Below are 27392 nucleotides of genomic sequence, written 5' to 3' on the forward strand. Positions count from 1 at the left end.
TCTTAATGATGGGCCTGTCCTGTCCTGTGATGACCATCGACAAATCCTTTATTACAGTTACATTGGTCCATAATTGCCACTTTTTCTGGTGATATGCACTCAAGGCTGAGTGTTGCTCAATAAGTGTCCTTGTTAAACTTGGTTTGCTTCATTATGCAGTGGAGTGCTAACGTGAAAGGACTAGACTAGATCTATTCCACTTCAGTTAATAAAAAGCTTTTGGGGATTTTTTTTTTTTTTAAGGGGCATACTGTTTTAAGTTCAGTGGTCTGAAATGATGAGATCACAGATGAAGCTGGAAGTTTTGTTGAACATAATGGGCATGTGTGAGCTCCAGATTCTGCGCAAGTTGTTTTTAGTTGTTAATGATGTAATAATTTAAACATACGTATATTTATTATTAACTGTACTCCCTAACCCCAACCTTAAACCTGAAAGTCAGTAGAGTAAACATGTAATTTTAGAGCGAAACTGCAACCTCCTGAGACTGCTTATGCAATGTGCTATCAGTAGCACTACGGGAAAGGTTAAACACATTTTAACTGATGCAAAAATGGCTAATTAAGGATGGCAACACCCAGCCAACCACCCTCACAACACCCTAGCATCATGGGAGTAAGTTTTGAATGGAAAAGCGCAGGGGTGACATTGGGATGAAGCACTCAAACAAACTCACCCAACAAGGGTCCATTATGTGACTACTGCCTCAGAATGTCTCATCTTTATTGAATTCTGATAAAAAGTATGTGCATCTCAAAAAATTTGAATACTTTTAGTATTCAACGTTTTGATGAAATTTTCGCCCCTGCCAACAATTAAAATTGTGCAGATTGGCGAAAGAACGCATCCATGACAGAAGCAGCAGCTGAATGAGATAATTGCTTCTCCCTTTCAGAGTTCTAAATTGACACCGTGTCGTTCGTTAGCCACGTTAGCCTGCTCTCTTGACTTGAAGACCAAGACCAAGGGTGTGATCACGCATGTTGTGAGATGTGTGAATACAAATGAGCAATGTGTCATGACATCAGGAACAAACATATTTCAAAATGAGATGTTTCAGCAGGGTGGCAAATATAAATGCTCTTTTTAGATCGGGGAGTAAGTTTTGAGTTCTGAAATTTACAGTAGGTTTTTATAGTACATTTACCTCTTATATGTCTAAATATAAAAATGTTGATTATCCATTTCATGACCCCTTTAAGCTTCCCTGTGGAAGGCTTCCATATGTCATATGGTTTATGGGTAAATGTGTTTATATGGAAAGTTCAAATTGTGAAATGTTCCAATATAAATTTAATTAATACAATTTTAAAGTACTATGTACATCAGATTTTTACTGTAAGTAAAAGTTACTCAAATGTATTAAATGGATTAACACAATGTTTTAAGCAAAACTTACTTTAATCAATATTATGTCAAGAAGTTAAGTAGATTTTATTTCATTTTATTCCATTAAAATTTACTTAGAAAAACTGTGTGTAAAAAACATAAAAAATTAAATGTAAAACAAATGTAAAATGTTTTTTACGTCTCAATTGAGTATGCTAAAATGGGGAAAAAATTGGCTAAAATTCAAGTTTCAGTAGTTTTTGAAAGTGTTTTCTATCATGTGAACTCACACTAACCTAATTGTAGTTTTTAGGATGGCCTGCTGTCACGACAATCTATTGAACAATGTGTTCTATTTCATGACCATATTTTGGTTGTGGGTACAGGGTTTCCTTCCTGTCGTTTTCAGAGAACTTTTAGGAAAGTACATGTAATCACATTATTTAAAGAGGAGAACAATGCAAACCCATAGGACAGAAAAATCACAAACAAGGTGTCTTTATATCTCAATTGTTTCTCTTAAACAGCAATGAGATTGAATGGACAGCACATGGAAACTTTTGCTTAGGACTCCTGATTCTAAAAACCTAATAATCTCACATGTGTCTCATCTAGAGTTTTAGAAAATATCTCAACAATGAGATGCTCAGATTTGCAAAGGTACCAAAGTCTGCAATCAAAAGTCAAATATTTTAATTTGAACTTCTTCAACATCAAATTTTTGACCAAAGTCGAAGACCAAATTATCTGATCTGGTCTTCCCAAATCAATTAATTTTAAAATGTCAAAAATTATCTAATTTGTAAATATATATATATATATATATATATATATATATATATATATATATATATATATATATATATATATATATATTTCTATCTATCTGAAACAAAGTTGATTGTTCAACTTGATTCTTATAAAAAGTGTGGTACTTGCAAACATGTCCAAAACTTGCCGCCACTATACTTGGATGCTATGAGAGGTTCCCATGGCTTTGATTGGAAGTTGCTAAGGTGTTTTTGGTGGTTGTTTGGTGGGTTGTGTATCGGTCAGGGTCAAAACAGCCCACACCCAATTCTCTATTATATTATGGTCCTTAGATTTGGCTTCATAGTTCTATGTCAATGGGATTTTTCAGCTGTTTTATCATTTACCAGGTGAAACTTGTAAGTCTAATAATTTAAAAATATAAAAGCACACGATTACACTATATATATATATATATATATAAACTATATAGCTCTTAAATATCCTGAGCTATGAAAGAGCAACCTCTGAGCAATTACATTTTTCAACTGGAACACATTATTGATATTTAAGCAATTATACATTGAAAAGTTATCGATTACACTTTTTCTCATTTATTAATTTCCCAACATTGCAAAGTTGCATCATATAGAAATACTTTATGACCTCAGAATCTTGTGCATGGATAGACACAAAGAGCTTGACAGACAATGAGTTACAGTGTAGATATACACACACGGACACACACATTGCCACAAAGTGAAAGGCTGGCATTAACCCAGTTTGAATTGTAGACAAAAGCTGATGAGACTGGCATAAAAGAGGATTGGCAGATGTGGACAGAGTGAGGGGCCTCTACACCACTGAGAACGAATGAGCAAGAGAGGAAGTACCAAAAAGTGACGAAGTTCAACAAGGGCATGGCCAACCGTCTAAACATCCTCCATTTTCTTTCAGTTACGAGAGATCGACAGATGCTGTACTCTGTTCTACTCTGATTGGATGTGATATACAAGATCAAAATGAACAAGGTAAGCGAAATTAAACTGGACATTTGAATTATGCTAATATAATAATAATAATATCAAATGAGATTTTGCATAAAGAAAATATTATTTGGACCAGTAGTGTAAAATAGTTGATAAAAAGTACATTCTCCTCCAAAATTAAAATTTATAGAAATCAAAATAATAAAATATTCTTTATTTTAATACAGTAATGAACATCATCCTGTATTAAGACAATAATTTGCTTATTATTATATTATATTATTATTATTATCAGTCAGTACAACAAACTACCATGATTTATATTTACTTTAATTACTATTACACATTTTAGGAACTATTTAACTTTACAAATGTACTTTATAATTACATTTTCCCCATTACAGTTATAAGATTTATTTTCACAGTAGGCTACTGAGAATTTTATTTGCTAATTGAAGGTAATGTCACAATGCAAAATATAAAATATCTTGTGGGTTATTAAGTTATATTAAAGTTGGGACTATTTTAATAGTTAACACCATATGCTAGAAAGTTAGAGGAATGCTACTTTGAAAGCTATATACAAAAGCATTATATGGATAGATCTGCCAAGGCACTGAATTATGTTCCTGCTTTAAATCCATTAAGTTAAATTTCTTTTTGGCTCAGAGTCATCGCTACACTAAAAGGTGTTCTGCTGATAGGAAAGACAGGAATGATTGGGCCCATCTAACCTTTAAACAAAAACTTCATTTTAAATTGAATGTTCAGTGCTGACACGTGGCAGCAGTTCACACGTTTCAGAAATACAGGAAGTAGTGCAACGTTTCACATAAGACTAATGGGCATGTCATTTTTACATTTTAAATAGACACTAATGTTCTTGTTCACTTATTGGTTTATTGAGGGCAGGTATAATTGTAACATTTAATGTTTTTTTCAAATTTTTTGGAGAAAATGAATAGCCTTATATCTTTGAAATGCCAGCAGTCATTACCCATGTCAATTAAATTTATAAACAGTCATGCGTAAAGAGGGATGTTCATAGCATCTTGCCTATTTAACAGAGGAACATTAAGTGATAAAATGTATATAACATTAAATAACAAAGTTCTATAATGTGCAGTAGACAAATATTTACATTAAGATGAGTGGTGGTGGCGTTGTGGCTAAAGCACAGGGCTGTTAATCAGAAGGTCATTGGTTCTAACCCCAGTTAATTATGCAAGTTATTGATTTTATGATCATTCTGATTTCTGGATTACTACATCACATTTTTCCTGGGATACCAGATATAAATAATCAGATGTTTATCAAGAGTGGGTAATTGAACCCTATTATACACTAAACCGTCATGAAATCTAGTTTACATGAGGGAAGTTTTGCATGCCTGTTACTGTGGGGTTAACTTGTATAAAGACGTCTTTATAAAGTATATGAGTGAGTATTTTAATATAGTTTTAAAAAGATTGTGTTGATAAAAAGGTTGATAGTGCAATTTAGCGCTTGCTGCGTGGTAGCCTGACCACTCGTCTCATCTCTCTCTCACAGACTGCATCCGAAAACTGGAAACCTACCTTCGTAGGCTGTATGAGGAGCTAGAATGAAATAGGGTGCTTTTTAAATGTTTATAGATATTATACCATTAACTGATTAGGCAGCTTACTACATATTCGAATGCGGCCATAGCTTGTGTAAAACAGACCTAACAAAGTGTAGAATGTTGATCCTCCATCGGTGTTGTTGGTTTTGTTGTTGTTGCTATTGAATAGCTCGTGCCAACCATGTCAGAAGAAAATGGTCGATACTGTATGACGTCACTACGGTGTTAACTTTTGTGAATGTGAATGCAATGGGAAAAGTCTCCTCGGTTGTCCTGTTCCTCATAAGAGTTCTCATCTAGAAAGTTAATAAAGAAAAAGTACCAGGACTGTAGATGGGAAAGGGCCTACTGATAACGTGACATCTTTTTTATTTTAATACTGACTTGGTACTGAAGTACCAGTACTTTTTACTATCACTATTGATTTGTATTAAAAGCCGCTAGCTTTGGTCGAGTCTGTATCAATAAATTCTTCACACTTACAGAAATGTGTTATATTTGGTTCTGGAGTTGTTTGATTATACCAATATTATACCAGAACTTGGTGACTCTAATGCTGGCCTGTCATCAGATGTGACATAATCCAGTGTTTGTGTTCATGTCACTGTGGCTAAGTAACCCCTCCCCTCACAAGCAGTGGTAGACTTCTATTGTTTGGCTTTTATGGATCAAAAGACACAATTTCCATACAACCACATCTCAGAATTGATTGGTTAATGATAACCTTGAGAACTCTCAAGACTTTTCATCCCAAACAATCTCATTACAAGGGCAGAATGTTTACAGAACAGTAAAACACCATGGAACATGGACTCCAACCAAATATTCTTAAAGGATGCAAAAGCATTCCTGATATCAGACTGTGACAGGGCGGAGGGCAGGGCCGGGTTGTGATTATACACACCCGGCCCCTTATCAGGCTAATTAAGCCTCCGAGAGGGATAAAGGCCGATTGCGGAAGGTGGTGCGACATGAGAGAGATCGTTTACGGTCAGCTGACAGTCATGTGTGTTTGTGTATTTTGTTTAAGTTTTTCATTAAACTATTATTTATATTGTCAAGCCGGTTCTCGCCTCCTCCTTGCCTGCTTATATCCCTTTACACAGACTTATAGTCAGGGGTTAAATTGGGACATTTCTTCCCACTTGGAGCACTGGTTGCACATCAATTTGTGATCTAACTGAAACAGAAGTGGGCAGCGGAGCGAGGTGGAGAATGTGTGTAAAGAACTTTAAAGGTGTTTTCGAGTGAGCACACTCGCTAAGTGGAAACGGGTATGTATCAAACAAACTGGCAGTATTTTCTTTTCTTTTTTTAATCCGGACTATTCTGCCCCAATTTAACCCCTGATTACAGTTGAATACAATGGGGCCCAAATGTCTGAGGTCTGGGATTTTACCTCGAATCAGAATTTTTAGGTTAAAAGTTTTTTTTTTTAAATAAATATATAGAAATAAAAATCGCTATGATGTGAAATGAACAAGAAATATTTACATTCTGAACTATTTCTAGGTCACTAATCAAATGTAGGCAAATTTGTGACATTGACCATGTTGTGCTTCGTGCAAAAGGTCAGATTTCCATGCATCCACTAAAGCACACAAGATGCTTTGTCATTTACAAAAAGGGACACTCAAAATACTAAGGAATTATGAAAATGTTATTTTTTCTATTAAACTTTTCAATCAAATTGTTATGCTGATAATAAAATGTGTATTTTAAAATTTAATTAAAAAAAATACAAATATAAACATTTTCACTAGTGGACATAGACATTTGGATCTCACTGTAGAGTTTTAGAGTGGGCACTCCAATGCAATGGTTGTTTTGTGTTTTTGTTTCTTGTTTTTTTATGTCTGAAGAAAAAAAGCTCAATAAAAATGATGTTAGGTACCATTTCTGAACTCATATACCACCTCACATTATTTGACAAGAAATTCAAATAGAATAGAATTTTAATTAATACAAATTGAAATTATTTAATTTACATGCTTTTAATAGAGCAATGAACAGCATCCTGTATGGATAATTTTTTACAATTATTATTATTATAATCAGCATACATTTAAGGCAGTAAAACAAATACTACCATGATGCAACTTACAATAAATATAAGATTATTTTGCATTATAGTAGGTTTCTGAGAATTCTATTTGCTTGTTCAAAGTAACGTCACAATGCAAAATATTTTTTCATTATAATAATAATGTCCTAAAATGGGCTTCTGTGGTAACTGACATATATTTAAATAAGGTTTGCACGATTATGATAAAAAATCATAAATGTTGATTATTTCTCTTGATATTGTAATTGCGATTAATTTTGATTAATAGAATTTACATTAAAATACTTAATTGGGGTGAATCAACTGCATGCCGTATTCTTTATGCTGGCAACACATACAGAACAAGCTGAGAACTGTGTTCCTGAATGAATTTATTGCTGTTTTATACATCAGTAAATCAAGACTAGTTTCCTAAATGGTCAACTTGACATTGGCCCTCTCTGATTGGTTAAAATTGTCAACCAAAAACATGCAAGTTAAACAACATGTGTGGACCTACGTGAACTGCTATAACTGACACTTTTCATGATTGCTTAATTGTGCAGCCCTAATTTAAATAGAATAGAATAAAATAGAATAGAATAGAATAGAATGTGGAAATAACAGTAAAACTTGGTGGGAAAATAACTTATAGCCTATAATTTGGGATAAACACTGTTTTGACATAAAAAATAAATTCTTAGACAAACTTTGGCATTTATCTCAAGCCTTAAGGTAACTTCACAGATGTTATTTTTTATTTTTTTAGAGTGGCACCTGTTTGTGCTTTTGTGATAGAAGCTGTCTGCTCTGTTTTTCAGATTGTGTGGCAAATGATGTCCTTTTTTCTCTTACTCTCCTTCAGAAGTAAGTTATTGCAATTCTACCCCTCTCTCTCTCTCTCTCTCTCTCTCTCTCTCTCTCTCTCTCTCTCTCTCTCTCTCTCGTACACCCAATCTTTTATTACACTACACATATGCACTAACCCTTTGTCAAGCATAATCTGATAAAACCAATTTTTAATAAAATCCTGCATTACCCAAAACCACAAATGACCAGCGGGTCTAATATGTGGAATTTTTCAGATGAATACTTCCAGTAAAAGATTGATTACAGCCATTCTGCAATAATCACAATGTTTGCCAGTAGAAATGTTCTGTCCCATGTGGCCATTCATCATGTGAAGGGATTCATTGGAAAACTGTGTGTAACCAGAATGTGCACAATAATACTGCAACCCATCTCTGCTAGACCACGATTAGTCCTTGTTCTGTGGTAGGGTCTATGAGAGGCCTGCCTTCATAAGAAAACCATTGCACTATACATCACTACACTGTTATTATGCCAGAATCAGAATAGATTTGCATTCATCTGCTGGGCACTTGTATGTGTGTGTATTCTTGTTGAAGTCTGAAGTCAAGCAGGATCATTGTGCTGACCTTATTCTTCAAACACTCATAAGTCATAATGGTGTCAGTAAATGATAGTTTGTTATTCACTTAGAAATTCCAAGAATGTTGGAAACATTTATTTGAAAATGCCAAGCAATTCAGCCAATCATGTTCGGACTCACTCCTTCAGGATCATTAGGATATCCTTAACACAATTGTAAAATTTCATGAAAAAAAAATAATTATAAAACAAACTCTAACCCATACAGCTTTATCAACCATCCAACTAATTTTATCAAACCATTTAAAAAGCTCTTGAAATATGTCTCTTTTTACAATCTGCAAAGGTAATGCAGATGAGACAGAGTCCACAAAGCAACCAGAAGTATCTACATCTGTGTCTAACACCACTGAACCCACAATATTTGGTAAAGGTAGGACATTTATTTATTTTAGTTTTTTTTCTTTGCATTTCCTGACATAATAGCTTCCCTTTCCATTGTCTGTACCGTACCTAGATAATGTACATAGTTTGATGATCTGTCACAGAAGGCATTGATCTCTTATACCTTAAAGGTGAAGTATGTCTTTTTATATATATATATATATATATATATATATATATATATATATATATATATATATATATATATATATACTTTCTCATATCTCAGTTTAATATGCAAAGTAAGCCATGCGTGTTTCCTCAGAAAAGTTTAAACACTGTGGCTCTGTTTGTTTGAGCATCACGTCCAGTCCGAGACAAAAACCAGTCAACCAAATGCCATAAGTATTGAGGTGTAACTATCAAATGGCAGTTAGGGGAAGTGTTCAGGGAAACCTTTAGAAAACATTTGTTTGTTTTTTTGTTTTGTTTTATCAGTTTTTCAAATGACTTGCTTCACCTTCATTGAAAAAGTAATATTTGAATTGGCTTGTGAGCAGTGTTGGGAAAGCTTCTTGTAAATTTGGCTACAAGCAACTTATAGCTATAGTCAAGCTAATCTTTTGAAAAGGAAGTTAGCTACACTACAAACTACTAACAAGAAGTAGCTAACTTATTTGAGTAAAACCATAGTTACAATATGGATATTACAATACTGTAGTAGGTAAATTGTATCAAAACTATAGTTTTTGGTGGAAACCTATTACAGTTGAGGTTAATACAATATTACTCTGTTAAAACCATGGTTACGTTTTGTAAGGGTTAAACAAATAGTGTGGAAACCTTGAATTAAACATACATTTATATTAATATACACTAATAAAACTCAAAAACACCTAATGTTATTCAACTGAACTGATTAACAGCAGCAATTAACAAATAATTTGATTAATAAAAGAGAGAAGTGACTTCTGGCAAAGCCCCTTAAAAGCTGCACATTTACATGAACCATCTGAAAGAGCTGACTCAATCAAATTAAACTGAGTTCCCAATGCTAAATATAAGGTAGTCATTTATTTTAACCGATTAATTTACATTAACTGTCCAAAAGAACCAATTCACCATGATTTGGTTTTCCCCAAATGTAGTGTTTTGTGATGCTACTCCTTTTCTTGTTGGAAAAGTAGCTCATTACAGGAAAACGAATCGGTTACCTAACGTAACCTCGGTTCTCTCTAGATGAGGGAACGAGTATTGCGTAGCCGGCCGTGCTCGCGCCACGAGTGACTTTCGCTTCATTCAATGAAAACCAGGGTTCCAGCCTACGAACTATGCTTATATGCACTCTAGCCACGCCCATTTTGACGGGCTTTGATGCAGTAAGCGCGCGGGCGCCTCTCATTGGATGCGAGTTCGCCCAAGTTCGTCTATAGGCTGCAGCAGTTGCCGCAGAGCAACCAATGAGCTCGCTAGCTAGCCCGCTCAAGGTCTGCAGTTGCTGCACTGCGTTGACAAATGATACAAAATTAAGGATAATTTTTTGGCTTCAATATCTCAGAAAAGATGAATCTTTCCCGTAGCGTAAGCTAGCTTACGCAATACTCGTTCCCTCATCTAGAGAGAACCGAGGTTACGTTAGGTAACCGATTCGTTCTCTTAAGAGAGGTTCTCTCGTATTGCGTAAGCTAGCTTACGCTACGGGAACCCATTGTCAACGCCGTGCGCGCCAAGCATCCACTGCATGAGCCATGCCTCTAGTGGAGTGAGCCCTAATGCCCAACGGGCATGGCAGGTCTTTTGACGCGTATGCGGCAGCAATAGCATCCACTATCCATCTAGACAGTGTCTGTTTCGAGGCGGCGAGACCTTTGGTGCGCCCTCCGAACGAAAGAAAAGCTGCTCAGAGCATCCGAAAGAGGCGGAGCGCGCAGTATACAATCTCAGTGCTCTGACTGGGCAAAGGAGATTGGCGTCGCGTTCGCTATCGGATGCTGGCAGCGCCGATAGTGAAATGACCTGTGCTCTGAAAGGAGTACCGATCACCTTGGGAACATAGCCGTGTCTAGGCTTTAAAATGACCTTGGAGTCACTTGGTCCAAACTCAAGACACGCAGCGCTGACAGACAGCGCGTGAAGGTCTCCCACACGTTTGACTGATGACAGGGCAGTCAGAAAACGGTTTTGAGTGAAAGGTATTTCAAATCCACGGATTGAAGCGGTTCGAAAGGGGGGGCTTTCATAGTTTCGAGAACTATAGAAAGATCCCAGATAGGAACCGATGGGGGGCGCGGGGGGTTCATCCTTCTAGCTCCCTTGAGGAAGCGGATGACCAGCTCGTTTTTTCCCAGTGACTGGCCATGCAGGGGTTCAGCTAATGCCGCGACGGCCGCCACATACACTTTGAGCGTGGATGGGGATCTGCCCTTATCCAGCAGCTCTTGTAAAAACACGAGCAGCAACAACACCCCACATGTCCGTGGGTCCAGGTCTCTGTCGGTGCACCATTTTGAAAACACAGACCATTTTGACGCATAGAGTCTTCTCGTGGAAGGGGCTCTAGCGTGTATGATGGTGTTTATTACCCCTTCTGGCAGAGCGACGGGTAGTCGTTGATCACCCACATGTGCAGCGCCCAGCGCTCTGGGTGGGGATGCCAGATCGTGCCGCGAGCTTGAGAGAGGAGATCTGCTCTCACTGGGATGGGACACGGCGCTGTCAGTGACAGCTGCGTAAGCTCCGGGAACCATGTCTGATTCTCCCAACGCGGGGCTATGAGGAGCACCGAGTGACGCGTTTCCCTGATCCTCTGCATTACCTGTGGCAACAGCGAGACGGGAGGGAAGGCGTAAAGCGGGCGGTTGGGCCAGTCCTGGGCCAGCGCGTCCTCGCTTTTCGAGAAAAATATTGGGCAGTGAGAGTTCTCTTCTGACGCAAGAGGTCTCGATCTCTGCTCTGCCGAATATGCGCCATAACTTCTGGACTGTTTGAGCGTGCAGGGACCATTCCCCTGGAGGAATATTGTCTCTGGACAGTCTGTCTGGGCTGTCATTCAGGTGGCCTGGCACGTGCGTCGCCCTCAGCGAGCGCAGGTGGCACTGGGACCAACTCAGTATGCGTTTCATCAGATGGAAGAGGTTCCTGGATCTGACACCGCCCTGACGGTTTAGGTAGGATACCACAGATCTGTTGTCCGAACGGACCAGGACGCGTGACCCTGAATGACCGGAGAAAGCACACAAGCGCGTACTCGACCGCTATCATTTCCAGACAATTTATGTGAAGGAGCTTTTCCTGAACTGACCATAGGCCAAAAACCGGAGAGCCCTCGCAGACCGCGCCCCAACCCATGTTGGACGCGTCTGTTGAGATGACTTTTCGGCGAGATACAGCTCCCATCGTCACTCCCCGCTGATACCATTCGGCCACTGTCCAGGGCTGCAGAGCTGAAATACAGGTCTGAGTCACCTTGATCGGCTGGCGGCCTGTGGCCCAAGCCCGGCGAGACGCGTGGGTGTTTAGCCAATGCTGAAGCGGGCGCATGCGCAGTAAACCCAGCTGAAGTACTGCTGCGGCTGAGGCCATGTAACCTAGCACTCTCTGAAATTTTTTCAGAGGCGTGAGGCTGTTCATCTGAAAGGACGCGGCTAGTCGCTGAACACGGCACGCGGCTGTGTAGATAAGCGAGCCGTCATTGCCACGGAGTCTAGTTCTATTCCAAGGAAGGAAATTGCCTGACTGGGCTGTAGTGAGCTCTTGGTCCAATTGACTGCAAGACCCAAACTGTTCAGATGGCTGAGGAGAACTGTTCTGTAAGACAGAAGCTCCGTATGTGACTGTGCCATAATCAGCCAGTCGTCCAAATAGTTCAGAATTCGCAAGCCCTGACTCCGCAGGGGTGCGAGCGCCGTATCCATGCACTTCGTGAAAGTACGGGTGCTAAAGACAGGCCGAACGGAAGGACGGTGTATTGATAAACCTGGCCGTCGAGGCGAATCTCAAGAATGGCCTGTGATGGGGATTTATCTGAATCTGAAAGTAGGCATCTTTCAGATCGAGAGAGATAAACCAGTCCCCTGGCGCGTATGCGTGAGGAGTTTCCTGATTGTAAGCATTTTGAACGGTCTTTTGCAAGCACCTTGTTCAAACCTCTGAGATCTAATATTGGTCTGAGGCCGCCGTCTTTCTTGGGAACAAGAAAATAACGGCTGTAAAACCCCGACTCGCTCAGCTAAGGCGGCACTTTCTCTATGGCCCTTTTGCACAGAAGGTTCAGCTATTTCTGAAAGAAGCATGCAGGCTGCTTCCGTGTTCACAATAGTTTCGAGCCGCGCTCTGAAGCGGGAGGGCGGCGATCGAACTGTAGCAAATAGCCCTGTTTTATTGTGCTTAACACCCATTTGGATATCCCTGGGATAGCTTCCCACGCTTTGAAGCGTAACGCTAGAGGGTGAATGGCCAAATCGCCCTGATTGCCGCACACAGCGCGCTGAACAGAATGTGTGAGCGCGCTTACTGTGCTTATGCATGACTGCTCGCAGACAGCAGGGACAGGCTGTTCTGTGAGTGACTTCCCGATTGAGGTGAATGGGGAAAGAGTCACATCTGTTAAGTGATGCGTGAGCATAGTCACGGGCACGGGACTTACATACAGAGAAGTGTTTGCTGGCCGTGTGACAGAGCGGGCAGAGAATGGGCGCGCACACGTATTCGTGAGCGCGTTTATTGACTCTAACATTCGAGCGGTTTGTGTCCGCTTTATGTGAGTGGGCTCTGATCGGGACACGGGAAGTGTAATGCTTGTGTGTAGAGGTGAACACTGGATTGTGGGCACATTTTCTACACATAAGGCTGGTCGTGTGACAGAGCGGCCAGAGAAGGGGCGCACGCACGGATTCGTGGGCGCGTTTATTGACTCTAACACTCGAGCGGGCTGTGTCCGCTTTATGTGAGTGGGCTCTGATAGGAACACGGGAAGTGTAATGCTTGTGTGTAGGGGTGAACACTGGATTGTGGGCACATTTTCTACACATAAGGCATGTTTGCTCTTTACAAGATTTCTTTGGGTTGCCGTGAAAACGCCGTTTGAGTGCAGGCAAGCGGGCAGTATCACCGGCTTGTTGGCTGCTGAATCCACCACTGTAGTAGCCTGAGAGAGGGGGACTGACAGGGGGCGAAGCTTTGACGGTGGTCCGGCCGCGGCTGGACTGAGCCGTCGTTTTTTCAACAAGGTTAGGAGGACTTCGGTTGCTCAGGTTTCAGCGCAACCTTAGACCGAGGCCCGCGGGGGGCTGAGAAGCCTGTCGACGCTGAGAAGTCTGACTTTGTTGAGCTGGGCGCTGTGAAGAGGCTCGTGCAGGAGTCCAGTTCAGAGATGCGAAGAGCTTCGCTGAAGAGATGAAAATCAGGGTTCCAGCCTACGAACTACGCTTATATGCACTCTAGCCACGCCCATTTTGGCGGGCTTTGATGCAGTAGTGCGCGGACGCCTCTCATTGGACGCGAAGTTCGCCCAAGTTCGATCTATAGGCTGCAGCAGTTGCCGCAGAGCAACCAATGAGCTCGCTAGCTAGCCCGCTCAAGGTCTGCAGTTGCTGCACTGCATTGACAAATGATACAAAATTAAGGATAATTTTTTGGCTTCAATATCTCAGAAAAGATGAATCTTTCCCGTAGCGTAAGCTAGCTTACGCAATACGAGAGAACCTCTCGTAAGAGAACCTACACTATTGTGAAAATAGCTGAGCTACTGTAACATTACTGAAAAATGTAGTTAAGTTACTAGCGATGCTACTTTTAATTAACTACACCCCAACACTGCTAGTGAAATGGTGATCACCATCTCATAACTCCAATGCAATTCAAGAAAGTGTTCTCATTCTTCTAGATAACCAGAATGCAACAGGGTGGACAATGGACCCCGTCACAAATGCACAGAAGTTGAGTGTCACCACACCTACGGCAGTCACAAACATCACCAACTCCACCGTGACTGCCACTCTGAGCCCCAACAAGACATCTGCGGTCACATTCAGACCAGCCACACAGCGTAAGATTTGATTCTCTGTTGCCCTGTACTGCTGTGCAACTTCAGCAAAACCTCCCACTCAAACGTTTAAACATGGGATTGTGCGATTGGGGGAGGGTGACAGAGCAGAGGATTGCATGAATAGCTAAGAGGCTTCCTCTTTACTCATGCAATTCATATCAAGGGCTTAGAAACTAATTAGCAGGTAATTAGAAAATTTTCAACTCTCCTTCCATGCAGAGAGGCTTAAAGATAATGCAGCATTTCTGTGGGATTGAGGAGGCCTGTTGTGGTGAGCTGATATGCTTTATGAAGAATCAACCAACCATATATCCTGGGAGAGCCATGCCATTGAAATATGTGAAAATTGAATTTGAATGACAGGGCTGGACGGAGAATGAGTGCTGCTGGAATTTAATTAAAAGCAATTATGGATGAATCCATAGGTTTGCGATAAGGGCCAGTGTCTGCTTGTCAGGCTGAGAGTGTAATGCATTTGCTGTCACCCTACATTATGGATGCAGCAAAAAAAAAAAAAAAAACTTATAAAAAAATTCTATGACTTTGTGAATGTATGTTAGATTAAATTTTTCTTCTTTTCTCTTTCTCTGAACTCAGTTTAAATTTTCTAATTGCAGCGACCATTAAGACCAACACTTCCAAAGCCAGAACAAACTCTGCTGTGTGGGGTAAACTCTCTTACCTTCTGCTTTCTCATCTTCTACTCTCATGCTTGGGTTTTTACTAGTGGTAGACCGATATGACTGGTAGGCTGATTAATTGGGTGATATTTGACAATTTTGCAATTAACTGCATTGGCTAACAATGTGCCTGCTTAGCCAATTAACAGAAGTGTAGTCTCATGACAGCTTATAATAAAAGTATGAGATGGCAAAATTGTAAAGGACTGTACCACTTGGCCCAAATGAAAAGGTCTGAATTTTATTCCCAAAAAAACCTACCTATCAATCAACCATCAGAATTTCAGATCAATGCAATCAAAGACTGTTTAGCCCAAGACAGACCACTAAAATGAATGGGAGAAATTGAATTGTCTAATATGGCAGATAAAGAAAAGGAAGTCTCTCTTGGATCTTTAACCTCACCGGTTAAAGATCCAATCACCTTTCAGATACAGACATCGCCTGTCAGTCAACTCAAGAACGTGCATGCGCATTAGCTGGACCAGCCTGAAAAATAGCATATTTTAGCCTGATCTAAGCTTAGGAAGCACGTTTATTATATAATTTTTGTCCTATTTAACTGCTGTTTTGAAATATTTTCTTTGATCATAATCTTGACCAACTGTTTAGTAGATTTCAGTCTTGCTCTATTCATGTAGATAGGAGGTGTACTTTTATGCCGCCTGTATAAATAAAAAATAGCTGCCTGGGAGTATTACAAAGATGGCCACTGAGCAGACAGACTTGCCTTAAGAGTGACTTTGTTTCAATACAGGCATTCAATTTTAGCTTGCCTATTTAGCTATTTTAGAAAGGAAACGTCTGTGAACTAATTTGGTTTCTTATTCCATATTTTTCAATGCAGTACAAATGACAGATGTATGTTAATAACCTGTAAAAAACTTCCCTCATCTCATTCCAAACCACAATGTTTTTTTTTCTTATTATTTCTTCTATAGTTGTTTTACTATAAAATCATGGTTAGGTTTGGGCAAAGCATTAGTTTTATAGTTAGGTTTTAGGTTTTGGTTAGGGGTTAAAATGTGGAAAAATCATAAGAACACTCGTTCAAAAACAAAGATTTCTGATAACACCTTACAATAAGGTTCCATTTGTTAACATTAGTTAACATCATTATTTATCATGAACCAACAATGATCAATACTTATTAACCATTTATTAATCTTAGTTAATATTAAGTTCAACATATGTCTTAAACAAAGTTGTATTTGTTATCATTAGTTAATGCACTATTAACTAGCATTAACTAAAAATGAATAATTGTATTTCTATTAACTAACATTAACAAAGATTGATAAATGATGTAAAAAAAATGCATTAATAATTGTTTAGTCATGATACCTAATGCATTAACTAATGTTAAAAAATGGAACCTTATTGTAAAGTGTTGCCAGATTCCTTTCTTCAGTGCACAACAGTGATTTTCCTAATAAAATTATGGTTAGGTTGAGGTTTGGAATTAAACTTTGGAAAAATCATAATAACTTTGTTCATTGGTTCATTTATTTATCTCTTTTGGAGTAAAACTCAAAACTTTTTGTATGAGCCAACTAATTTGATTTCGTACGATTTCTCCATCTCATACAAATTATACTTGCGTCATAAGACTGGGTTTGTTAGTTTCAGTTGTCAGTGACAAAATCAACCAAAGGCTTTGTCCATGGATAATGCGCACACACATGTATGTATATATATATAATGTATATTAGTGACATTTGAGTTAATATTGTTTTTATATATTCCCACAATTTGCAGACATTAAAAGAACAGTTCACCCAAAACAAAACAAAAAATCTGTCATCATTTACTCCCCCTCATTACAGAGAACAATTCCTCATTTTATATGTTTCCTTATGCATTTCACTGAAAAAATATCAGTGTATGAGTTTGTAATGATATGAGGGTAAGTAAATTATGACAAAGTTAATTTTTTTTGGTGAACTATACCTTTAAATTGTTCTTCTACTATGAAAATATTTTATTTTGGCCATTGACCAAACACAATATACATATAAAAACAGTCTATATCAGCACTGGCCATTAAAAAACCCATAAGGTAAAAAACAGGTTGATCACAACCTATTTTTTTTACCCTTTTAGTAATTTTTATGGGTAGTACCTCAGTCTACACATTCATAACAGTTGACTACCTTATTGCCATATAAAACAGTTTCTTACTAGCTCAACCCTGATACAATCATAGGAAATTTTTGTTGAAAGTCGTCTAAGTTAGACAGGTCAAAGGAGAGAAAATGGTTTTCATGTTCTCTGACTGTCGTCCCATTAGACCCATTTGGAAGCAACAAAACCCAGCAGGCTCATGGGTGCATCATAATGAACATGAATATGCCAGCACACACCCACACATATACTTGAAGCTTACTTTGCATATTATGAAAATGAAAGTGCCAATTATATTTTATAGACAGATAGAATGTTTTCAAGTCTTGTTTATTATGTAAAAACCTCTCTAAACTGTGCAATTTTCTCAATAGAGAAGAGATGGGGCGAACCATTCCATTATAGTAAGTATCTATTTAATCATTTCATAATTAGTAGTCCTTGCTAATGCAGGCATCAGTATTATTATTGATCAAACTGACGGTTAGGGATTTGAACAAACCACTAATTAGACATATTTAGCATGTAACTTGCCATGCCATGTGCTACAGGCATGAAAGATACATCAAATTGTACAGCTTTTTGAGAAGGGGTGTGCTTTTAATTTTCAAAGTGATCAGATATATTATTATCGATTAATATATGATGAAATTGGTGAAAATATTGTTGCAATCTTATAGACCACATATCCATCTTGGACTCAATTAAACAACATAACACCCTTTCTACACAAAGTGCATCCGTTGACGCGGTTCAACGCTCACATCCGGTGTAGACAGGGTGTAAGGTTTCATGATCTTGTGGAATATTTTACCAACTAATCAACAAATGTAGCAATTTTATTCGGATCAATTTACATCCTGCGATATTCAGGTGCTAATTATCCAATGCTTTTTCTGGCAATGAATACAGCAGCGAGCCACATACACAAGAAAGGAACAAATTTCCTGTGTCAGTGAAAAGAATTGTGTTTATAAGAAGCACAGAGGTGCTGAGCATGGGGCACCATTATTGTCTCAAGCGCTGTAGTTAAAAGCTTATGACCTGGTGACAGCCGCTGTTTCAATCACTTCCTATTGTTAGGGCAGCTACAGGGCATCTGATGTTCAGGAAATAGCCTCATTAGCTGTGACCCATTGATGCCTTAGTTCTCAATTCATTCCCCAGGGACTGAGAGTTCATAAATGCCTGAATATGTTCCAAAAATGCATTATTTAAGGGTGTTTTTTTGCAGATAGATGTTTTCTTTTACTTCAGCTGACTTACTGTGTTACTAAATCTATAAATAATATGTCCTATAGGGGTAGAGTTAGAGATAGTTTATGATTAGCTTTCTATTAAACAATGGAAATATGAAGGATGGAAATAAATAAGAAATAATAGGAATAGTGCACCCCGAAATGAAAACTCTCTCATCATTCACTCACACTAATGCCATCAGATCAGTATGGATTTATTTCTTTTGATGAACACACATGAAGATTTTTAGAACAATATCTCAGCTCTTTAAGCCCATACAATCCACGTGAATGGTGACCAGACCTTTCAAGCTCCAAAAATCAATAAAGGCAGCATAAAAGTAATCCAAATGACTCCATTGGTTAAATCCTTGTCTTCTGAAGCAGTATGATAGGTGTGGCAGAGAAACAGATCAATATTTAAGTCATTTTGTACTATAAATCTCAGCTTTAACATTCTGAAAGAGAAAGTATAGATTTATAGTAAAAAAATTGATTTTAATATTTTTAATATTTATTGTTTCTCACCCAAAGTGATTGCATCACTTCAGAAGACATATTAAACCACTGGAATCGTATGAATTACTTGTATGCTACCTTAATGTGATTTTTTGGAGCTTTAAAGGTTTGGCCACCATTCACAGAGCTGAGATATTCTTCTAAAATCTTCTTTTGTGTTCAGCAAAAGAAAGAAAGTCACACACATCTGGGATGGCATGAGGTGGAGTAAATGATGAGAGAATTTTTAGGCAAACTCTCCCTTTATATAGAGAATTATCTTATAGATAATTTAGAGGCTATTGCCTCTTATAAGAAACATTAAGATTTTTTTAATTGTTATTATTTTCATGACAAGGTTCATTCTTATTGATGTCATGCAAAATAAATGAATTCTTAATTATTATTAATGTAATACAACGATACACAATTGTAAAGTATTTATACATTATGGTAGATTTTGTTGTACTGTCTGTAATTTACACTGATTGAAATAAAAATAATTGTATGTCAGGTTTTTTTACTGTAATGGGAATCTAATAAACATCATCACTGACAATAAAAGGAATTACGGAAGGCATCACGGTAATGATAATTTTGAGGGCAAAAAAAACATGCTTCTTTATCATGAAAATAGACAATAGAAAGATCTTAATGATCTTAAAAGTAGACTTTATTTTTCATGCACCCAAACAAGTTCAGAGGGAGCTCAGGGAATGCTCTGAATCCTTGTGGAGTGGTGGTGGTGTAGTGGTCTAAAGAACATAACTGGTAATCTGGTAATCAGAATGTCGCTGGTTCGAACCCCACAGCCACCACCATTGTGCCCTTGAGCAAGGCACTTAACTCCACGAACCCCACAGCCACCACCATTGTGCCCTTGAGCAAGGCACTTAACTCCACGAACCCCACAGCCACCACCATTGTGCCCTTGAGCAAGGCACTTAACTCCAGGTTGCTCCGGGGGGGATTGTCCCTGTAATAAGGGCTCTGTAAGTCGCTTTGGATAAAAGCGTCTGGCAAATGCAATGTTCCCATGCTGCTTGTGTTTAAGTTTAAAGAATTGTTTATGGAATCAACTCTTGCCTCTTCACCTGCTGACATACAGTGTGATTGAAAATACAACATGACATCTTTACACAAACATGAAATTAATGTGACTTGTGTACTTCATGATTTGTGCATAATGTTCCTCTTTTTTCAGATTACACCTCTCTGAGTCATATAGGGTTAACCATCGCTGCAGTTCTCTTCGTGATGGGGATCTTGGTACTTGGTTGTGAGTTAACCCAACTTCAAGTTTCTGTTCATATTGCTTTTATATCATTACATTTCAAATCTCAAACCTCTCTCCTCGATTTTTCCATTCTTACTCCATCTGTAAGGTGGCAAAGTGAAACGAATTCCACGCTTTCAAATTGGCAAAGGAAGGTGAGCATAACATCTTTTGTGTAAAAGTGTGCATGTTTGTGAAGTTCTTTTCAAGTTTGAACAACATATTACTACTTATGTAGTATATAGTATATACTGTGTTCTAGTACATAATACTAGTACTAGCATTGCATATACTGTAAGTCTTTTGTGCAGTATGCAAGTGTTCTGTATCGATGGAATAATCAGATGATCTACTCTATTTGCTAAAATGTGTAGAAAAATCTTTACTCACCCTCATGCCATCCCAGATCAGTATGACTTTCTTTCTTCTGCTGAACAAAATAAAGATTTTAGAAGAATATCTCAGCTCTTTAGATCCATACAATGCAAGTGAACAGTTGTCAGAACTTTGAATGTCCAAAAAGCACATAAAGGTAGCATAAAATATCCTGTAGTAATCATATGACTCCAGTGGTTAAATCCATATCTTCATAAGCAATATGACAAGTGTGGGTGAGAAATAGATACATATTTAAGTCCTTTTTTACAATCAATCCCCACTCTCACTTTGAAAATCTTCTTTTGTTTTTGGCAAATCACATACTTCATGCATATTGCCAACTAATGGACAAGGAGAAGTAAAAAAAAAAAAAGAAGTACATTTATTATTGTCTTATCACTTCTAAAGACAAATATTTAACCACTGGAGCCATATGGATTACTTTTATGCTGCCTTTATATGCTTTTTGGTGCTTCACAGTTTTGGTCAATATTCACTTGCATTGTATGGAGCTGAGATATTCTTCTAAAAATCTTTGTGTTCTGCAGAATAAATTCATAGGTCAAGTGACAACAATGTAGCACAACACTATTTGAAACATTTAATGTTGCATATTACATACTATTTTTCAAACTTAAAAAAAAATGCAGTATACTATACAGTAAGCAATACCCTAGCACTTTATTCAAAATATTGCCATTGTGTGCTGCTTGAATGTCAGCCCAGTTATTGGGTGCCACAAAAACATTGACCTTATTTTTTGTAACTTCCTGATGTGTCCTTACAAAGAGCTTGTATATTCAATAATCAATGTACATGATTTTCAATCATGGCACACATGATTAAGGCCAAGTTTGTATATGTAATATGGGTTTATTTTAGATTTCACTGAGCCATTTTATTTTAAATGAAAATAAGGAGCATTTGCATGGGCAGAATGCCAATTATATTGACTTATGCAAGCGAGACATCAAAACAGCTGTATCATTTTAGGAATCTAAGAGAAGAAGAATAACATACTTCTCTAACAGTAACGCTTCACCTTGAGAGAATACAGTTGTTGATGTAACCTTACTTCTCACAGTACTTCTGTGAAAAACCTGCTAAAGGCTTTAACAGTCTATTTATGCTATATGTAAAGGAATAGTTGATGCCCTGTGGGCTATAAAGTTCAAGTGAAGGTCCAACCAAGCTTAAATGTTAGTATGTAAGAAGTAATTTAGCACACACTTTTATTCAAAGCAACATCCAGTTCATTTTACTGGGCGTTCTCACAAACACAGATTGAATCACTGGAGTACAGCTAATGGCTGTATTATTGGTAATAGTTTCTACAGCTGAATGCCCTTACTTCATTGCTGGACTGTACAAGAGGTCTTTTAAAGATCTGAGCACAAAATAGGCTGTATTACCAGGAAAACTAAGATGTCATTCAATTTCTCAAGGGATCAGTTTTCTTGCTGCTAAAAATTAACATTCTGGAGGAAAAAAGTGTTTGCATAAACTGCAGCAGTGCATGATGCATCATATCATGAAGATTAATGATTATCACTGCATTAATCAAACTCACAGAATGCTGACAGTTCCTGACATGGTAATCTACACATAATTTTGTATTATATCCCTACATATGGGCAGAGACAAATGAACAGTAAAAACCATTTACTGTAACTTTAAAGGTGCACTCAGTACATTTTTGTATATGTTGTGCTGGCTGATAAGATTTGGACTTATACTGACAACTAGCAGTGTGGATGCTGCACAGTGGCGTATCTTGGCAACTGTCCTCTCTCTCTCTTATGGGAAGTCCAATTTATTTTAGTGAATTGGTTTGTTCAAACGTCCGAGAATCAGTTTGTTTGAATTCACAGATTTAAAGCTGAAGTGTGTTCCTGTTTCAGTGTTAAAATACTTTTATCCTCACTTAATATGCAGAGACAACTATAAGTAAGCCATTCATACGTACATTTTCTGAAAAACTGCAAACTGTGTTTCTGTGGGGCTGTAAAAATTCCTGTGTTTGTTTTAAGTGACCGGCTAAGTCACACCTTAGATAGACTTATGGCAATTATCCACTGCATGTTACGGTTCGACTCGCCTCAACTCTACTCGCTTTACTTTTCTGAGCTTGCATTTCCACTGCAGTTTAGTGCCATCTCAACCTGGGTGGGATTATAGGCATATCGTCATAGATACGCCACCTCTGCTGCCGTGACATCATCTTAAACACGACACAAACTGACCAATACAATATCACGACCGCTAGCTGTTAGCTAATAGCTCATTGTGCTGCATAAAGCAGTTGTTGCATGATGAATTTACACAAGTATAACAGTTAAAATGACCTTGTGAAGCTTTTAGCTCTAACGTTAACTCTAACGTATAGAGTTAACGTAACAAAACATACCATCCTCCACCGTGGATCAACGCCAGTGCAGGGCACTCTCCCTCCCATTGCTCGCCAGTTTAGATTGCATCCATTTGGTTGAACCACTTAAACTTTTCCTTGACGTTTCTGTAGTCACTTTTATTAATTTTTTTACTTTTCCCTACACTGTTGGTAGCTCCGATGGTAGCCGTGTGCGGCCAACAGCTGATACACTTCCTGAGAGACTTTTTCTTTTCGCTCATCGCTAACGAGTGGACCGTCTGCACCTTGTTTATTGACCACGGCATGGTTTTGCGCACAGCCATTTTTTTTCACAATTCGAATGTCGTGTGAAAACATTATACTGTTATCGCTGTTGCTAACTTTAAAACTAGCGGGTTGATGTCACGTGTCAGAAATCCAGTGACGCTAGTTGTGACGATTCTCCTTGAACAATCAGTGATCTGCAGGATATTGACGTCACATTTAGTATCAGCTCGGCTTGCTTGGAACCTCGACCGATGTGGTACTAAAAAAAGTATCAGGTACCAGGTACTATCCACAGTGGAAAACCCCAAAAAAGCGAGTCGAGTTGAGTCGAGTTGTACCGTGCAGTGGAATCTGACTGTTTGAACAACTGCAGACAAGGGAAACTTAGTATTTTTGTAATCCCGTTTGGTGGCGCAAAAATTACATACTTCATATTTTTCTGAGCCCATGCATAAAAATCTTTTTTTTCTCCTTTAATTTTTATTTCATTAAATATTTATGTAATTTCAGCTGTTTATTACTATGTTTTCAACACTGTTAAATAAGTGTTTTTTATTAGTTGTATTTAGTATTAATTAGTTTATAGTCAATTTAGTGTTTTATTTAGTGTGATGTTTTTTTATAAAAAATTTTATTAATGTTTAAAGTCAACCTATTTTAAATTGGCATTGTGTATATTATATTTGTAGTAAAGGTATTACTACATAGAGATTATATTATAAAACAACATTTTCTTCAGCTGTTCTCTGTCTACACCAAACAAATACAGCTGTTCAGCTGTGACGTCAATTAGGCAAACCTAGAAAGTTAATTTGCCATGGGTTTTCTGAGAATTTCCAATGGGTTTTTGTCATGTTTTTTTATTTTATTTTATTTAAATAAGCTCTGTAATACATTAATATATAATACCTGGACTTTTTCTGCAACATAAATTACACTCAGTCATACCTCAGATGTGAATTTTAAAGTGCTATGTTTTAAAATAATATGCTAATGATTTGCTATATAAGTAATCCAAACCACAATCAACGTACCTGATGAAACAGAAAACTGTAGTAATTCTTATCTAGCAACTTGTTAGCAACACATTTTTTATTTTATTTTTTTATCACAGTGACTGTGGGTAATTTATCTTGCAGAAAAAAAATCCAAGTATCTTAAAATAATGTTTACCACAAACAATATTTTACTCATAAATCCAAAACTGCCATTATAAAAATCTAAATCAAGAGGGAACCCATGGCTTAAAAATGCGTATTCTCTTCTGGGTTTTTGGATTACAACTTGAACAGCTCTATAGGATAAATCAAAAAATCTATCTTACATCCTAGAAGCCAGTACAGGCCAAGTTATTCAAATCACAAAATAAAATATGACACATATTAATAGTTTATTAATTAGCAAACATTTCTTCTGATAATTATATCGATGCAAATCTCTGTATGTGTGAACATCCCTTAACAGCTGTGGTTCTCAACTGGTTTTGCTTCAGGATGCAGATTTTACATTAGTCATTTAGTTTTAAACTTTTTAAATGTATATTTTTTGAGCATGACATAAACAATTGACCATTGACAAGTACAAACTAGCATCATAGCCTGTACAAATGAGTGGGACTCTCTAAGGAATATTCCTGGTTCAGTACAATTTAAGCTCAATCAACAGCATTTGTGGCATTATGTTGATTACCATAAAAATGTATTGCCTTGTCCCTCCTTTTCTTAAAATCTGACAGGGTTCCAGTGAGGCACTTCCAATGGAAGTGAATGGGGCAAATTCTTTCAAAATACTCACTGTTTCAAAAGTATAGCCACAGAATGTAAACAATATGGGTTTTAACATGGTTTTAGTGTGATACAATCACTTACTAACCTATTTTGTGTAAATTTAAATGAAATTTTACAACTTCGTTGCCATGATGTAAAACGATATAAACCCTGAATCCCACAACAATTACAATTCAAACAACTTTAAAGCTTAACTAATACACAAGTTTTGACAGTAGAATTGAAAAAAATAAAATAAAATCACATTAACATGTCTGCCTTTGAACCCTTCAGAAATTGGCCCAATAGACATATTTGATTTTTTTAAATGACTGAAAACCAGGCTGTGAATTATTGGTTTACAGTATCTTCAATGGCATTCACCTCCATTGTAAGTGCCCCAGTGACCCAGATTTTTGCCTTATTTAAAGAAAAGGAGGGACCAGTCAAAATACATTTTTCTGGTAATTCACATTATGCCACAACCTGCTCTTTTGGGAATTAAACTAGAAACCTTCTGGTTGCTGGGGAAAAAAGTTTCTTGGGAAAACTGAAGTGGCATACTTACTAAACTGTTTTTTTTTTTCTTCCTCTTCTTTTTTTTTCCCTCCCTATGTGTCATTGTCTAGCTCATACGAGGTGACCAGAAGTTAACACTGATTTGACCCAGCAAAATCAGCAGAATAGCAAGCAAAACACGAAGGAGCCAATCAAACCTGTTCTGGCAGCAGTTACATACTTCCACTCTTGTGAGAATAACATCATAAGAAAAAGATGGAGGTGTTGTGTGTATGAATGTGTTCATTATTTTAAACTGATCTCTTGGTTTGTCAAATTTCGGCACATGGGAATAAAGATGTGTGCTATCGAGCAGCACTAAACACCAGCCGTAACACAACAGCTGGGACTTCGAAAGATCCCAACGTAATCACACGTCTCAGACACAAAATCCCTTCATCTCTGCGCTCTCCTGCACCAAAAGGCTCTGTTTAAGTGTCAAACTTTTTACAACACAGACCTGTACTTGTGTTTTACTATTATTATTTTAATATTCTGCATCTTCAGATGTGTCAGTCATTTGTAATTGGAGGGAAGAGCTTTGTATAGCTCACAAGTGCCCTCATGAGGGCACAATTATTATAAACCGCACAAATTCTCCCACGTGGAGTGAATAAAAGAGTTTGACTTTGAATTATTAAGAGTCTTTTCTGTGACTCATGTGTCTTGATTCCCAATATTTACTTGTCCTTTGCGCCAGGGTCATCAGTGTAGCATATCTGAGCTACTAGTCAAAGTTCCGTTTCATATTACATTCCTTGCATGAGCTCTGTAGCTCTGTAAACAGTGGAAAACGGTGATATGCTGTGTCAAAGGAAAAATAAAGTATCAAGATCATCTCTCTGTAAGTATTTTCCATTAATATGTTTACTGGGAGAGCAGAGCACAAGTTGTTCAAGTAAATCTTAAAGAGACAGTTCACCCAAACTCAAATGACACCCAAATTCATGAAAATAAAAAAATCATAATTTACTCACCTACATGTCATTCCAAACCAGACTTTTTTCTTCCACAAAACAAAGGGTGATATTTTGAAAGTGGATGCTGACCACAGCACTCAAGCTCCAAAATGGGCAAAAATACATCATAAAACTACTATACAGTAGTCCATATTTCTTGTGCACTATATTCCAAGTCTTCTGAAGACAAATAATACTTTTTCCCCCTTGCACATATCAGTTAATAAAATAATAAAGCCATTAGTTCGCATTTGTTTTATGACCGGTCTTTTAGAATAACATGAGTGTGAAATGACAAAATGTAAACTTTTTTAAATAGGAAAAAATAGTAATCGGAAGTATGCGTACGCACATACGAGCGCTTTTCAGATGCATTGCCAGTGCATGCTTTGGTTTAATATGCTTAACATGCAGTTTTGCATTCATGTCTCAGTAAAACATCTCAGTAGGCCTACTTAAGGGGCCGATAGAGTTACATTCAAGTTTGGGCCATTCAATTGGTTATGTTATTATTCAAGTTAGTTGCTATTAATATATTGATGTTAACTTACTTGTTCAGCAATATTCTCTTCAGAGTGTTGCTCAGCCATGACAGTAGGTGCTTGAAAGAGAAAACTAGTCATATACAAGGGGACAGTTCACATTAATGTCTGCAATAGCGCCCCTTGCAGCAACGTTGAGAATGCAACGATCATGAAATCAAGCTTGCGTAGCTTGAAGCGCCTGCAGTCACGTAGGCC

General features: G+C 37.7%; 1 protein-coding gene across 1 annotated transcript; it reads left to right on the forward strand.

The window, feature by feature from the left end:
• Positions 1-3022: 3022 nt before the first annotated feature.
• On the forward strand, positions 3023-26491 carry LOC127629794 (FXYD domain-containing ion transport regulator 5-like). Its single transcript, XM_052107041.1, has 9 exons — positions 3023-3110; positions 7537-7582; positions 8454-8540; positions 14376-14537; positions 15155-15205; positions 17716-17745; positions 20282-20356; positions 20463-20508; positions 25765-26491. Exons 1-9 carry the CDS (start codon positions 3102-3104, stop codon positions 25787-25789), a joined length of 531 nt encoding a protein of 176 aa, XP_051963001.1. The 5' UTR covers positions 3023-3101; the 3' UTR covers positions 25790-26491.
• The last annotated feature ends 901 nt before the right edge of the window (positions 26492-27392 follow it).

The sequence above is a fragment of the Xyrauchen texanus genome, chromosome 36 (assembly GCF_025860055.1).
Source record: "Xyrauchen texanus isolate HMW12.3.18 chromosome 36, RBS_HiC_50CHRs, whole genome shotgun sequence".
Lineage (NCBI taxonomy): Eukaryota > Metazoa > Chordata > Actinopteri > Cypriniformes > Catostomidae > Xyrauchen > Xyrauchen texanus.

Bases quoted from the DNA above. Each gene is read 5' to 3' on its own strand.
- LOC127629794 (XM_052107041.1), top strand. The intron at 8,541-14,375 runs GTAGGACATTTA...TCATTCTTCTAG, and splicing joins ACCCACAATATTTGGTAAAG to ATAACCAGAATGCAACAGGG. The intron at 20,509-25,764 runs GTGAGCATAACA...GTCATTGTCTAG, and splicing joins TTTCAAATTGGCAAAGGAAG to CTCATACGAGGTGACCAGAA.